The 15,849-nt window shown below is 41.2% G+C and overlaps 1 protein-coding gene across 2 annotated transcripts in view; it reads left to right on the top strand.

Moving 5' to 3' along the window:
- Window positions 1-1,806: 1,806 nt before the first annotated feature.
- The window catches only part of PAXIP1 (PAX interacting protein 1), a 31,740-nt gene continuing 17,697 nt past the window's right edge, over window positions 1,807-15,849 (top strand). Inside the window, exons 1-6 of one of the 2 annotated variants that reach the window (XM_071428578.1) lie at window positions 1,807-2,183; window positions 7,108-7,242; window positions 9,151-9,194; window positions 11,764-11,827; window positions 12,165-12,278; window positions 14,143-14,787. In XM_071428578.1, coding sequence (XP_071284679.1) covers window positions 2,094-2,183; window positions 7,108-7,242; window positions 9,151-9,194; window positions 11,764-11,827; window positions 12,165-12,278; window positions 14,143-14,787 — 1,092 coding nt within the window. In that variant the 5' untranslated portion in view covers window positions 1,807-2,093. The remainder of the gene's footprint in view (window positions 2,184-7,107; window positions 7,243-9,150; window positions 9,195-11,763; window positions 11,828-12,164; window positions 12,279-14,142; window positions 14,788-15,849) is intronic. The other variant, XM_071428577.1, reaches the window with a different exon arrangement.

The raw sequence follows: 15,849 nt of genomic DNA, 5'->3' as shown, positions 1-15,849 counted from the left end.
AGGACAAAACTTTGGTTTTCTTTGTGTGGAGCTGGAATATGTGATAGTGTAGGGACTTAAATATAAGGAAAGTATTCCTATGGGAAAGGGCAATTTCTCAGGGATCACACTGAGAAAGATGAATTTAAGTAATGAATGGCATCAGGAAGAGGAAAGAACTCAGAGAAGAATGTGGAATAGAAACCTGAGAGATAGCTATATTTATCAAAGAAAAGAAGTGAAAATTACCAGTCCTGGAAGATGCAGATGATTACAGAGGCAATGAAATCCAACGGAGGAAAGGGAGCTCAGGAAGCAGTGGTGTTAATGAAATCTGATAGATCAAGAAGAATACATAACGTATTTTGCTGCAGGCGAAGGAAGATTTTGGTCAAAGTAGTTCAGTTTAGTGTGAAGAAGTCAAAATGGATCAAAGATGGAGTTGGAAAGAGTGAAAATTATGGAACTAAGAAAGCAAAGGCTGGGCATGGCAGCCTGGAGAGTGGCTATAAAGGAAAGCAGAGCTTTCTATTCAAAAAAACCTTCTTTTCAAAGACAGTCTAGGATATACATTGCACAGAATAAAATTATCCTAAACAAGGGTTATTAGAAAAGATGGAAAGTGAGATGAGAATATGAATTGTTGAAAGAAAGGGCTAAGTGGATTTAAAAGCAGATGGTTATTTCTACTTTTTTTCTGCCCCACTACAAAAAAGTGCACCATATGAAAGTTAAGGACTTTTTAGTTTGATTTTCACTTTAAAAAGTAAATTTCATTGGGAGGGTGGACAAAACAGTAAAACTTTCAACTAAATATCCTTTCTGGGGTGGAAAAAGAACAGGTGATAGGTTGGGTATTTCTTCCATAGTTGGGAGCAGAAAGGAGACAACGTCATGTGGAGATCCAGGGGACCTGGGTGAAGCCTTTATCCAGTAAAATTTTATCCAGTAAAAGTAAATAAATTACTTGTAAACCAATTTATAGTTTCTACCATAGTTTCAAGAATAACATAGGTAAGAAAAGAAAATGAGACAGGCCTTGCAGGCAGGAGGGAAATAGTAGGTGCCCTGTATTTTATTTCACTAAGTCTTGCAATGCCATCTCTTAGCATTGCTCTAAGTATGGGAGGGAATCATTGTCCACATCAAAGTATTATGAGGAGGTTCAAAACTTTGGAAAGCAGAATGCCTGTTAGATACGATTATATTATCTAATATTTTTATTTTAAACATCCTTGTCAATGCAGCCATGTTTAAAATATACAACATGAAGCAGGCTCTGAAAGTGCTTGTTTCTTTCTGTTGACTCAAACTTATAGAGAGTGATAATTATTGTTTTCTGTTATTTAAAATAGCTAGGTAAGATACATCCCCCTTTAGGTGGGAACACTTCACTATCAATGTAGATGGATGCTTTGCAGTTTCTGAGGGAAAAGAATTTATTTCGGTGGGGCTCGATGACCTTGTAGGTCTTTCCCCACTTTGGCGGTTGTATGGAATGATTTCGGGAGCAGTCGGCACGCTCCCTGAAGAGCCGGCTGTTGGAATACACACCACAGCCATCGGCTGCCGCTGCCGGCTCAGCGGCCCCGCCGCCATCGCCCGCATCCCCGCACGGCGGGGCCGAGGGGCGGGGCCTCAGGGGGCGTGGCTTGGGCGACCCAATGGGCGTGGTCAGGGGCAGTTTCCTTCCCTCCCCCGGCAATGGGCGGGGCCGGGTATCCCCGCTGCCCGCCTCTGTCGTTCGGGGCGAGTCCATTGCATCCCGCGTGGGGGGAGCTCCGGACCCGGATGCTGTCTGCCGGTCCGGTTCGGGGAAAGAGGGAGGAGCAGGGATAGCGCCTGTGGATCAGAAGCGGGCGCGGTCTTGCAGCGGCCGTGGTGGCTGATCGGGCGGGGGGAGCCGCTTTGCGGGGGCGGCTCTCCCCTCCCCCTTCCACCCCCCCTACGTCCCGGCGGGGGATGGTGTGTCCCGCAGCGCGCGCCTTGCTCGCGCGGTTCGGCGGCTCTGCGGGGGGAGGGGGACGGGAGAGACCCGGGCCCCGGCGGGTTTTGCCGCGAGCGCGGGGGAATAGCGGGCAGGGGGGGAGCGCCCGCTGCTGCCGTCCGGGACCATGCTGGCGGACGACGAGGAGGAGCTGAAAGTCCCGGAGGAGATGTTCAAAGACGTCAAGTTCTTCGTGGTGGGAGACATCGACCCCAAGGTACCGGGTCATCCCTTCAGATCATTCCCGCCTTCCCCTCCGTCTCCCCCCACTATCCCTACGGGGGGGGCACTGTGGAATCGTCCGGCTGCCGCGCGCGGGCTCGAGGCTCGCGCCGCCTCACGGGGAAAGGGCGGGAGTGGGGGGAACGTGCACGGAGGGACCGTGAGGGATGGCCGCGGGGGGAGGGGAGGCGGCCGGTTCAGATCCCGGTCCCGATCCCGGCCCCGATCCCGGCTGAGCCCGCGGGAAGCCCCGCCGCCGCCGCCATGGGAGCCGCGGCCCCGCCGCGCAGGCCCCGCCGGAGCCGCCTGAGCGGAGGAGGAGCGGGCGGAGGGACTTCCTGTGCCGGGCCGGGCCGGGCGGGCAGCGGGGGCAGTGGCCGCCGCTCCTCCCGACTCGAGCGCTCCGCAGGCCCGGCCCCTCCCTGTGCCCGGTTCCGTACGGGTACACGGGGACAGGCCATGGGGAAGGCTCGTCACCGGGGGCCGGACTGGCTCTTCCCTCCCAGCCAGACCTTCCCGCCTTGGCGCGGCCCCGAGCACGGCCCTGGTACCGCCCCGGGCCGCCCGGCGCGGTGCTGCTGTAGTTCAGGCCGGGGGCCGCCCGCCCCTCTGGCAGCGCCCTGGGTAACGCAGGTGGCCTGGCTGTAACACTCGTGGTGGGCGGAGGTGGTTGAAACAAAGTTTTTGTGTCGTGTCCAATTAGACAGGTGTTTGAAGTGCGCCCTACGGAGCTTTAGGACAGCGACTTCCTGCAAGCAGGTTACTGCATGCTTCACGCTGAAGTTAAAGCCTTTGCCTCTCTGGTATTTGCTGCAATAAAGTCTTAGTTCAGCGTTGGGTTCCTTTAGCATCCTGTCCTGGCACTCACTGAGCCTCGGATGCCTGTAAGTGACCTGGAGACATAGGCACTGGCCTGTTCAGATGGTTTTCATTCCTATTGTGCTAAAAGAAATACAGTCTAGGAAGAATACAGTTAAAGATCAGGGTGCAAACTTCTTTAGACAGGTCTCTAGATATAAAAATTAGTTCTTTAGGCGTTAAGTTTTTACACATAAAATTTTTAATAGTGGCTTGGCACTCAAATAACAGATTCCTGTACTTACCGAAAAACCCTACAGCAGCAACGTTAGTCTGTGTATGAGGAGGAGTGCAAAAATCCTGTAGCACTCTTGCTATCGTTTGTCATAGGAGTAGTGTCCTGAAAAGCCTGTTCTTAGTTGTGTGTTGACATGGGAGGACAATGAGCAGATTTCCCATAGAGCAAGTAGACAAGCATTCTCTTAAGCTGGTTTTCTTTCTCATGTTAAATTTTATTCTTCTTTGCAGTCACAGTCATTGTTATAGGGCTTTGATTCAGTGGCATTGAATTTTCTTCTGCCTGGCTTGGGAGACAGAGGTGTCAGTGTGAAGAGGTGAGCTGGGCTGGGCTGGGCTGAGCTCAGCTCAGGGTCAGCTCCTGGGAGAATCCTCTGTACAGGCTTAAGCCCAGCTGGCAACCAGGGACAACACTGAGCTGTTCTCTCACCCCCACCCCTGTGCAGTGTAATGGGGAGGAGATTCAAGAATTAAACTTACAGGTTGAGATATAAAAACAGTTTAGTAGTTGAAAACCAGGTAAGGTACAATGGTAGTGGTAAATAATAATGGTGAGAAAAAGGGAAAGAAAGAAAACCCCAAGCAAGTGATGTGCAATGCAATTGCTCACCGTGCACTGACAGATGCCAGACTTCATTCTTGACTCCAGATCAGTCCTTTTTAGGGGTAACTCCCCCAGTTTATATACTGGGCATGACATGCTTTGGTGTGGAGTATCCCTTTGGCCAGTTTGGGTCGCCTGTCTGGGCTGTGTTCCCTCCCAGCCTTTTTTGTACCTCCTCATGGGCAGAGCATAACACAAAAAAATAGTCCTTGACTTAGGATAAACACTGCTTAGCAAAAACCAAAATATCAGTGTGTTATCAACATTATTCCCACTCTGAATCCAAAACACAGAACTGTAGCAGCTTCTGAGAACAAATTAACTCTTACCCTTGCTGAGACCAGGACACCCTCCTGTGGGTGTCCTCCTGGGGCACCTGAGAGTGAGGAGCATTTATCAGGTGTGTTTTGAGCCAAGACACAGTGCAGGAATTGTAAATCAAACCCAAACAGTTCTTAGAGTGAAATTTGTCCCATGACAGATATAAGAATACAAATATCTTTGGCACTTCTTACTGCTTCATATACCAGTGGATGCCAACTGGATTTTTTCCTCCTTCATCTTCTGGGGAGGAGCACACTTTGATCAGCTTAAATTTCTAAACGGTTTCACAGAAAACCAGTTACTGTAATAAATATTAAACAGACCTAGCACAAGTGAGTATGCTAATCAAAACAAATCCAAGAGTAAGAGGGAAAAAAATTTTTTTTTTTCAGGTGAATAACTGCATACCTGCTGCCTATTAAAGCATGTGCAGCATAAATTGGAAGGGAAGCAAAATTCTGGAATTGTGCTGAGGTGTTCTCTGGCAAATGAAGGAGAGTGAGGCTGGCTCTCAACTTCACATCCATTCCATTCCATTGGGTGCATTTTGCTCCTCACACCTTACTGAGGGTGATCAGTAGATGTCAGCTCCTCTTTTTGTTTTAATAAATGCTCTTCCTCCTTTCCTCAAACATAAAATCCCAAACCATCATGTTTTGGAAACACCAGTTAAAATCAATATTTCCTTCAGAAAGAGATAAAAAGTAATGCAATGCAGCACAAGGTCTTTGAACAGGATATTTGGGGTTTGGTTATCTTGTTTAATTTATTTTTATATACCCATCGTCTTCTTAATTTTGAACTATTCCTCTTGTTTCTTCCAACACAGATTTTAGTGGGAGAGAGCAAGATGAAATTTTAATTCTCCCCTCCCCTCCCCCCAAAATAAATTAATTTAATGGGTATAAACCAATACTTAAAATGCAGGATTTCTACAGTGTTCATATTAAGTTTTTTCAGCATTATGTTTTCTAGTTACAGGTGTATGGTTGATATCAATGTAAATGAGTTCTTTAATTGTGCTAATGCAACTTTTCAGTCCAGGCACTACTTAATCTGAAGTTGTGTATTCTGAGAGGAATTTTGAAGTTGATGTGAGCTAAATTAGGAAGAGTCTTTTTTCATGACACATAAAATAATCAAATGCATTATCTATCATATTTATAGTGTTTAGACTACATGAAATTAGTGTAATTTTTTGTATAAGCAGATGCTTTGTAATATTGTAATGCAGTATTGTTTTGATATCAAAAAAATCATGCTTTTAGCACATTGTTCATAGCTGCTTTGTGATGCTGTCAGATTTGGGTTCTCAGTTTTCATGACGTTCGCTCCATTTTTTAGCCTTCCCCTAAATGAGCAGTTGAATGGGATTGTAACTCAGGGGGAGCTGTGTGAGACAAGGAGCTCATGTGCTGAGACTGTTCTTAAATACCTTCTGTTTTCAAAAGTGCTTCATTTGGATTTAGGTTTTCCCTTTGGAGTGATAGCATCCTGTGTTTCTTTATGGTTAACTGGATTTCATGAAGGAAGGTGTATCATGGTTTAGGGGATTGGTGTGCAAAATGGAAACATTCACTCCTGTTTCTGGTGCTGGTGAGAAGAACAGCAAGCTCATGATCCATTTTCTTGATTATTTTAGAGTATTTCTTTTGGTAGTATTCATCCATTGCAGAAAAAAAAAGTTGACTTTTATTTTCTTTAATGGAGTTTTAAAGTCGGATACTTCAGTCAGGAAGTGCCAAAATTGCTTCCTCATTAAGTGTTGATTTTTCTATCTCTGTTTTTCTGCTTGGCAGAAATGCTTTATAAAATAGCTTGATGCTGTTTTGAGAGTTTCTTTTTCAGTGCTTCTTTGTCCTGGTGAGTGTACAGGGTGGGGAATACTTGCTTAAGGACCGATTAATGAATTAATACTTTGTTTGATGAATGCATGGCCTTGCTCTCTGCTGTTCACTGTTGTGGGCAGAGCATTCTGATTTGAAGGGAATGTCCCCAGCAGGTTTGCAGGGACAGGCATCTGTCCATGGCAGGTTTTGGAAGATGAGCATCACACCAGTTTTATTCTAAATCAAAGGGCAATGAAACAATGATCTTAAATGGCATTTTTAACTTTTGAACTGTTTTAGACTGTAATATTTTAAATAATTTTTCTCTTCCTCCCCTCTACACCTCACTACCTCTCTGTTACCTTCTTAGTTTAAATGAAAGTTCTGGTTTTTGGGGCACAGGGCTGGGTTCATCACACAGATCTCTAGAGCAGAGCTGAGAGAATGCTGAACTCTTGAAGCAGCACCTGCTATTTGGTTCTTGCACACTGGGAGTGAGCTGTGCTTTGGTAGCTGGGAGGTGTTTTCCATTCTCAGGGCAGAGCAGTGGAGTGAGGCACTTCAGTTCCAGCTCCTGAAGGTACTAATTTAGGGAGCATGAGTCCTACTTGTTGTTTTTTTCTTCTGTATTTCATCAAAATCACTTAGTCCTTAGAATTCAACTTCTTATTTTAAAGTATATTCAAACACTTCCAGAGCTACCCTGTGCAAAAACAAACACTGAGAAGACCTTTCCTTCCCTGCATGAAGGAAAATTGTTTTAATATCTTTTTTGAGGAATACATGTTTTGGAAAAACCTTAGCATTTTCCCAATTCCTACCCTATCACCAATTATTTTGAAAAGTAGCTCTTCAGATGCAATGATGAAAATATAGAAGAGGTGTAAGCTTTTGACAGATTTTAAATGTGTTTGGCAACTTCAGGAAAAGTTCTGGCACCTACAGGAGGGCAGCCAAGAGAGAAGGTCATATTCATTCATCCATCCAGTGTCTTCTTGCAGTAATGTTTTTCTCAAATAAAAGTTGCTAAAAATTGCTGACTTCTCCCTGTCCTCTTTTGGGTTTAGGTTATCCAACTTCTGAAAGCTGGGAAAGCAAAGGAAGTTTCTTACAATGCACTGGCCTCACATATTATCTCAGAAGATGGGGACAATCCAGAAGTTGGAGAATCTCGAGAAGTTTTTGATCTCCCTGTGGTAAAGGTGAGTGACTCATCCATGATATTGTGAAAGTATTTAGTATTATGAAGCATAGTTACAACAAAATATTCATCTTTGGATGATGACTGAATAAAACATTTCTTTAAAAATCTTACATTCTTGTAAAAAAACTTTTATCTTGACTTGCAGATTCTGTTACAGTTCTGTTCTCTCCTTCTGCTTGTTGCTCTGTATCTATCAGTGGTGTGGGTAATTTTTAGTGTTCTGCTTTGGATTTTTTTCAGATTTTTCTTTCAGTCATCTGTGAGATGATGTCCTGTTAGTTCTACTTTAGAAGTATTTCTGAAGAAAAGGTTCTTACAAGCTTCTGGCAGTGGAAAGCTTCAATTTAGAATAAGTAGTAGATTGATGAGGGTTTTTTTAAAACACATAAAACTGGCAAAGTGCAAAATGATTTTGTTCATTCTGCATATATGTACTATGCTAATTATGGACTACAGGGACTTGTAGAAAATTAGGGGTTTTTTTCCTCCTTATTTAGTTTTTTATGGGTTTTTTAGTCTTTTTTTCTTTCTTACACTGGAATTACCAGTATTTTGTTACTGTTTTCCAATAGCAGGATATTTTTCAGTGAAAAATTATGGGCTTCATCTTTGAATATGTGAACTTGTCACTCTGGAAGTCATGAGAGAGATTGGAAGAAATAACACTGGAATTTCACTGCTGATACCTTTGAGCACATGATTTTGGATTATTTTTTCCATATGGGTACAGGTGGCAGTAGAAGGAAGGTTTTGTCATGAGAGCTCACCTGACAGGGTAGAACTGTGAATTAACTCCAAAAAATGAAAGGTGCTTGGCTAGGGACCTTTATGGTTATACTGGGTGTGCTGGTTAATTTGTAGTTCCTTTTTCTGAAGTGGTTTTTGGTGTAATTTTAACTTCATAAGCAAGGAAACTGCTTCCATTTTCATGAGAAGGAAGGACATCAACATTGTAGAGAGCACTTCCTGCTTTCTAATGCCACTTAAATAATTTAATTTGCTTCATAACCGCCGACTCATTTGCTGGAGGAGAGCAAATCTTTCACTAATGTCACTTGGCTTGACCTGAAAACATCACAGCATGATCTGTAATCAAGAAGATCAGACTAAGTATTAAAGGGACTGGAAGTCAGAGGCAAAAGTAGCTGGTTATAGGCAAAAAGGAAGATTAAAAACTGAAGGGAGGAAAAGATCCTTTTTTTTTTTTCCTGAGGACTGAGGAGTTAGAATTTAAGTGTTTTTAGCTCTTTTTTGTATTATGCCTTATAGGGGAAGGAGAATAACCACAACTGGGACACCATAAACACAGTTGCCACAATATATTCTTTTGTTTGTCTTTTGGGGAAAAGTAATTCCATTCTGAATGTGATGTCATTCTTTGCCATTCTTGTCATTCTTCCTTACCTGTTGCACTGGGACCGGTGTCCTACATCTCCTCCACTCAGTGCCACCTCCCTGTGTCCCTTTGAGCCCTTCTGTCCCAGAATACTGTCAGAGAGGGGCCATCACTGCTCAGCAGCCAGCATTGTTCTGTCTTCAGAAAACTCATTCTGTGTAGGGCTATGCTTCTTCACTCCTTGTGATAAGTATAAGATGGGATTATCTGAATTTTTTTTTTCTTGAAAGCAAGAACTGCAAAAAGGGGGAGGATGAATAAATACTGTAAAGGACATGAGAGACAGGGGGTTGCTGCACAACCTTTGAGCTGTCTTATTGTGAACTCTTTCAAATAAATGAAAAGTCTTTTTTTGCAGACTTAAGTGCAATGTCTGTGAAACACTTAGACTTCCAAAGCTGGGAAACATATATTAAAACTAGCTATAGGATGAACTTGAAGAGTAATTCATGTTTTGTGCATGTAGAGCAAGGATTTTAATGTCTAACACCAGGTTTTTGTTTTTTCCAGCCTTCCTGGGTGATCTTGTCTGTTCGCTGTGGAGCTCTTCTGCCGTATCCTTTTAAGTTCAAAATTCTGTAGAAAGCGTGTTAAAATGGACACCATTGAAGGATTCAAGACTATTTCAGATAGCTACTGCTTAAACTTCTAAAATGGTCTCTTGTGCATTGCCTGCCAAGGTTGAAGTGTGCTTGGAGCTTCTTTGGCCTCAGTTTCCCTGTCCCTCTGCCTATTTTGTGCTTCATAGGCACTTATAGGACAACTGTTATCAAATGGAAAACAAGAGCTGGTAGGTGCAAGTATCCAGATGTTCATACTAGGAATTCAGGCCTTAATGTGCTTCAGAGATTCAGAATTCCTGTTTTATACCCAATAATTTAAGGTGTGTGCCTTTGCAACTTGCTGTGTTTCTGTGATGTGGTCTAGGCTAGTGATTTTGGTCATTTGTGTCTGGACATAATAAATGTGTTTATTGTGCTCTTATCATCAGGATGAGTGTTTAGTTGCTTATGTTACACGTCTCTAAACCTTTTCCCTGTCCATGAGGAGTGTTCACAAAAAAAAAAAGCTTACATTTACAATTAGCTACATTTTCAGGCTTAAGTAACCTAATATTTCTTTATTGATGTTCTTTCACATGAAGAAGTTGCACTATTAAAAAAATTTGTCTTCAATCTGCAACCAGGGTTTTTTAAAAGAGTACTCCAAGAGTTGATGTTATTGGATACCCAGAAGAGAAATAAACAGATGAAACAATGGAATGATGCACTCCATAACTAAATTGTAGCTATAAATGTGGGAATGTAGCTCTCAATGGCTATTGCTCAGGAAGTCTTTATTGTGGGAACATTGGAATGGCCAAATGAAAAGACCAGGTCTCAGTAGTGACTTGTTCTTCAGTTGCATGGAAGAAGGAAGTTTTTTACACCTGTGAGCAATAAATGTGTCCTTGGACCTTTGACTTTCTAGCACTTCGTGTCCTTAGAACATGGTGGGTTTAGGTTTTACTCTGAGCCTTATTGTGCTCACTAAAATGGGTTGTTAAGTCTTTACTTCGTTTTAGCCTGTTTCAGTCTCTTTATGACTTCTAGTGCAGTGACATCTGGCCTTTCATTAGGGATTTAGCTACTGCCATAATGAAAAAAATACAGTCATTAATAGGAATAACAGCTGATTGGTTTTAGACCCTGTTTAGGCAGAAGTTTGAGATTCTGCATTTTTGTCTTTAGTTTATGTTTTAATTTGGTAATACTCAAAGTGGTCATTGAATTTCTGAAGAACCAAGTCCTACAAACATCTTGTATCAGTTAGACATATGGATCTAATAAGAGCCTTAAGGACTTTATGTTGCCTTACCAGTTCCGTTGCTTATTTGATGGGCATTTCCCTGTCAGTTGCTAAAGGTAAAGTTTAATATAGAAAGATTTAATACAATGTAAAAGCACAGTAATTTTTTTTCTGTTTCTTAGTAGAAGTTGTTTTCACCAGAGGGAACTTAAGATGGCAGAATGTTCTCCTGTGCTCTGCTCACTGATGTGTGCAAAGTCTGAGTAATCTGCAGTGGAAGGGAAGTAGCAGAAAAATGAAGCTGGAAGGAGACTCTGAAGAAGCAGAGAGAGTTTCATGTCTGAAAACCATGGCTATAATGCTGTAAAGAGGGCTGGCAATTTCTTTTGCAGCAAAAGCAAGAGTGGGGAGGGTGTATTTTTCAATGGTCTTGTATAGATAAAAGAGAATCAGAGCACTTTCAAGCTTTTGTTGATGGCAGGAAGAAAAGTGAGTTTTTCTGTATTCCCTCTGTTTTATTTTATTGTTATGCTGCTTGTAACTTTTAAAAAAGAGTCTCTTTCACTCCTGTTCTTTAGAGAGTGCAAGCTCCAGGCAAACTGATGGACCTCTTAAAAGTTAAATACTGACTGTCTCTGCTTTATGTGCTAGCAGAAGGTACTCAGGCAGGGAGTAGACACATGTACACTTTTGAAAGATCCAGTACTGAATTTCTGCCTTGGATGAAATGGAGAACAATTTAGGATCTTCATCAGGCTTGAAATTCTTCAGGTATCCTGGGTTATGGCAGTAATTTATTCTGAAGTTTTAAAGTGCTCTTGGCTTTGTCATCAGCTTACTGTGTGCTGTCTCTTCTGGGCCTCAAAACGAGAGTGTTGCTGGTGCACCTGTCAGCATCACAGGGAAAATAATTTTGTTTCATTTAAAAAATTTCAGTGTCTGCATGTGACACAATGTTCACCCGTTTCTGTAGTCATTTTTTTGTGACAAATGTGCATGGATCTTAAACACAAGATCTTATGAAAGTGTGGAAAATAGGGGCAAGTTGCAGAAGTCTGATGGTCTATCTGTCTTTCCCAGGATAGTTCTGGTTTAGAGTGTTACCCAAATTGATCATAATATTGCAAGTGTTCTGATTCAGTTTGTACATCAGGTTTTTTTCTTGATGCATAAGCTTCTATTGCAAACAGACAATGTGCTTTCAAAGGTGAAAGTTTTTGAATGGTCAGGTACTTGGTATGATGTGAGAAGTACTGCATAGACTGTTTCATTTCCTTCTAATGTCCCTCAGGAAACTTATTTAATTATTTTGTATCCTTGACACCTGCTTTCCAGTGTAAATGGCTTTTCTCCAGAATCATGTCAGATCTTTTTTGGAGTCACTGCTTGTCTCTCTCAGGTAAGAAGTGAACCATATTTCAGTCTACTCCAATGTGCATTATATGTGGGATGTTTGCTTTTTTTGAGGGCAGATACCAGCCTTTCTGTTGTACTATGACTTTTTTTCCCCCCTCTTTGTTTCCTCTGTCTCTGCAGGTTAAAAATGACTCTTTAGTGGTTTTTCTTGTTGTGTGTCTTTGTCACCCTTTATTACTGTCCTGCTAATTTGGTATTTAAAAGTGATAGGTAATACATTAGCCAGCCTTGTAAAGGGTGTGCTGTGGATTACTAAAATTCTTGCAGCTGAAGCCAGCTGGGTGCACAGAGCTAAAAAGGCTTTTCCACCTTCCTTTTAGGTTTCATCTGAAGACCGAAGTACGCTGTGGGCTTTGATTACTTTTTATGGAGGGAATTGCCAGCTGAGCCTCAATAAGAAATGTACTCACTTGATTGTGCCTGAGCCAAAGGGGGTAAGAGTTTATTACATGTACAGTTCTTCTTGTTGTAGCTCTCATTTGCTTTCAAGTAGTCAAAAATTTTCCATCTGCCTGAAGCCAGAATTCTTAACACTGTTGATTAACAACTAAATTCAGCAAAATTAGGCATTGCAGTATTCAGTTTGCACTTATTTTCTGCATGGCTTTAAGCCTGATTAATTTAAAAGATGTCCAATTTCACACTGGTATTTGAATTCCAGTTTGAATAAAGAATTTTATTCTTTATCTTGTTTGTCTTAGCCTAATTTTGATATGTCACAGTCATTAGTGATTGTGATTACACTATAAATCCACAGATACACAATCAGTGAAGAAAAACAAAGGACAAAATTGAAATATTGTAGAAGAAAACACGGGCTGGCACTGGGAGAAGAGAAAGTGTGGCTATGGGAAATGAATGCTTTTCCTTCTTTAAAATATAGGAAGCTTTGTAGGGCTGAGTTCTTTTTGCTGAATATGTGTGTGTGTTGGTTTTTGGCTTTGGTTATTTTTTTTAATTAAGTGCTTGATATTTCTTCTGTGGACTGTTTAGAAGGGTGTATTGAACACCATTCTATTTCATCACAATAAAATAAAATACTTAGGCAAAACTTTTATTACCTAAAATTTTGTTTGTAAGAACCAATGAAATACATTAAGAATTGTACCATAATAGCTTACTTAAAAGCTTAAATAATAAGCTTTTTAGAACAAAGGATGTTGTCTTTAGCTTGCCAGACAAGAAACTTAAAGAGGTTTTAGCATTTTCTGTCTGTAGGATACAAATATTTTAATGCACACAATCATGGAATTGGAACAATTTTATGGGATTATTACTTAGGCTTCCAGTCCTGATGCTCTGATACACTACAAGGGAAACTGCAGCAGTTTGTAACAAGAACAGTTCTGTCACTAGGAAAGCTTACATGATTGCACTGACTAGATACAGGATGATAAAACAAGATTGTTAATAATTCTCAGCAGAATGAAAGAATAAAATCTTGTGTTGGCAAATAAACTTGATTACAACTCCAGTCTCTTTATTGTGCATGAATGACAGTTTCATTGTAGGAAATAACTTCAGAGAATCACTATATTAATTTCCTCTGAATGTGCTTGTTGTTAATTTATGTTGTTTGGCATAAAAGCTCAATCATTTCTAAATACTAGATCCTGAAATAAGTTTTAAATTTCTGAAAGAAAGTTTTTTTTTTTTTCTGTACTGTTTTGATGTATGTGAGGGGTTTCCATTAAAGAGGATATTTGAATAAATAGGACACTGATTCTGTGTCTATTCTATTTATTAGGAAAGGAAACAGTGAAGCTTTAAGATTTAAGATACATTCCTGCTGAAGTGCTTTTTTTTCAGTGGCCAACTTTTAAATATTTGTCTCTACTTTATTATGAGATTCTGACTTTTTCCCCAAATGCTCTTTCATAGTGGGACTGGGTTTTTTACTTTTTTTTTATAGTGGATAAAACAAACTGTATTCAGACTTGCCTTAATGTCCTCCTAAAATCACATACATTTTAGTATTGGCCATGATGTTCCTCGCTGCTTGGTTGGAATATTTTGGTGATTGGGTTAGAGAAGAATTTTGCAAGTGAAGACATTGATCTTCTGTAGTTGTGCCTTCTGAGTCCTTTATAGTGTAAATGTGGAGAATTTGGTTTTTTTTCATTTTAATCTCTTGGAACTTGTGGTTCTGCACAGTGGAAGTCCTGTTGGATCTGGGTGAGATTACTGTCTGGTATTGGACAGCATCCTTGTAATCTCCCTCTCCATCCTCTAGCCCTGATCTCAAAGAACTTACTTGTGATTGTTTTTGTCTTTAAATAACTTTTTTTCCCCCCCCAGGAAAAATATGAATGTGCTTATAAACGGGACAGCATTAAAATTGTGACCCCAGACTGGGTACTGGATTCTATAGCTGATAAGAGTAAAAAAGAAGAGACTCCTTATCATCCTCGTTTAATTATATATGAGGAGGAGGAGGAGGAGGAAGAGGAAGAGGAGGAAGAAGCAGAAAATGAAGAACAAGATTCACAGAATGAGGCTAGTACTGATGAAAAGTTATCAAGCCCAGCATCTTCTCGAGAAGGATCACCTTTGGGTGATCAAGCTTTTTCACCAAAATCTACTACTGCTGATAAGGCAAAAGGGGAACTGATGTTCGATGATTCTTCCGATTCCTCTCCAGAAAAGCAAGAAAGGAATTTGAATTGGACACCAGCTGAAGTCCCACAGGCATCTGCAGCAAAGCGTAGGTTGCCTCAAGGCAAGGACTCCGGGTTGATTAATTTGTGTGCCAATGTCCCACCAGTGCCAGGTAACATTTTGCCTCCTGATATGAGAGGCAACCTCATGGCTTCAGTGCAAGGTGCCCAAAGTTCTGACCGCCAGGAAATGATGGCCACGTGGAGTCCAGCCGTGCGGACGTTAAGGAATATTACTAATAGTGCTGATATTCAGCAGATTAATAGACCATCAAATGTAGCACATGTAAGTGTTGGATTTTTAATTTATAAGCTATTGGACTTTTTCTTAGGAGCTATAGTGTCCAAGAACTTCAGTTTTCTTTTGCTGTTCTTGAAATACCCGAAGGTAATACTTCTCCTTATTACTTAAAATTGTAGCCAAATTCGTAATTTCCCCGTAATAAGTAACTTAATTTCTAGCAGGTTCACAGAATGCATTGGAAAAAACATATGGAAGAGTAAAGCTATGTATAACTACAGCATGGTTTAGATTTTCAGTAAGGACTTCTTGGTAAGAGAGGGAAAAACTTTAATTTAGAGTTATTTTGCTGGTTCAGGAAACCTGGTTTCCTATCCTTCTAGATTCTCAGTCAGTGCAAGGAATTATTTATGCCATAAACACATGAAATTGTGGAATTGATTGTTCCCAGGTTCAGTTCTATACTGCATTGTTCTGCTGGGCATCGTTAGGTTGTTATATAGTGTGCATAATATGATGGAGAGGTCCTAACTTGCACTTTCTTATGCCACTTGTGTAGTGGAAATAATTGCAGCTCTTGTGTTGAATGTATTTCTACAAGATAATAAAAAGCAAGTGAGCATGCTGCACCTGCAGCATTGAAATGCTTAGATGTTTGTGGGAAGGGAGCATGAGTAAAGTAGGTACTGGTAAATGTTAGACATTTCTTTTACTTGAGTAATTGCATTGGTGCCTTTCTTCATGTTCATCTGATGGTAAACTTTGAAAGGTGCCAGAGTAGTACGGAGGCTTCCAGCCAGTGCTTAAACACACAGTGTGGAGTCACTCAGAAGTGTTGATTCTGTGCTGATTATATGACATCTGAATACAAAATGGAAATACAGGCTTTATTTTAAATCTGATTAGATTCCTCTTCTCAGTGCCTTGAATTGTTTAAGAGCTGAGACTTCTGGGCAAAGCCTGAGCAGAGCTGCCAACCATTTGCTCAGTTGGCCAGCATGGGTAATTTAGCCACCATGTCCTCTCAGCCCAGACACTGTGTCATCAAATACACATCAGGGGTGTCCCTGTGGAAGTATTTCTCTGTCAGCAACATTTGCAGAGCTA

This window comes from Agelaius tricolor, unplaced genomic scaffold, assembly GCF_023055355.1.
Source record: "Agelaius tricolor isolate 1412-34295 unplaced genomic scaffold, bAgeTri1.0.p SCAF_6, whole genome shotgun sequence".
NCBI classification, from domain to species: Eukaryota; Metazoa; Chordata; class Aves; order Passeriformes; family Icteridae; genus Agelaius; species Agelaius tricolor.
This window is presented reverse-complemented; position numbering and strand designations above follow the sequence as displayed.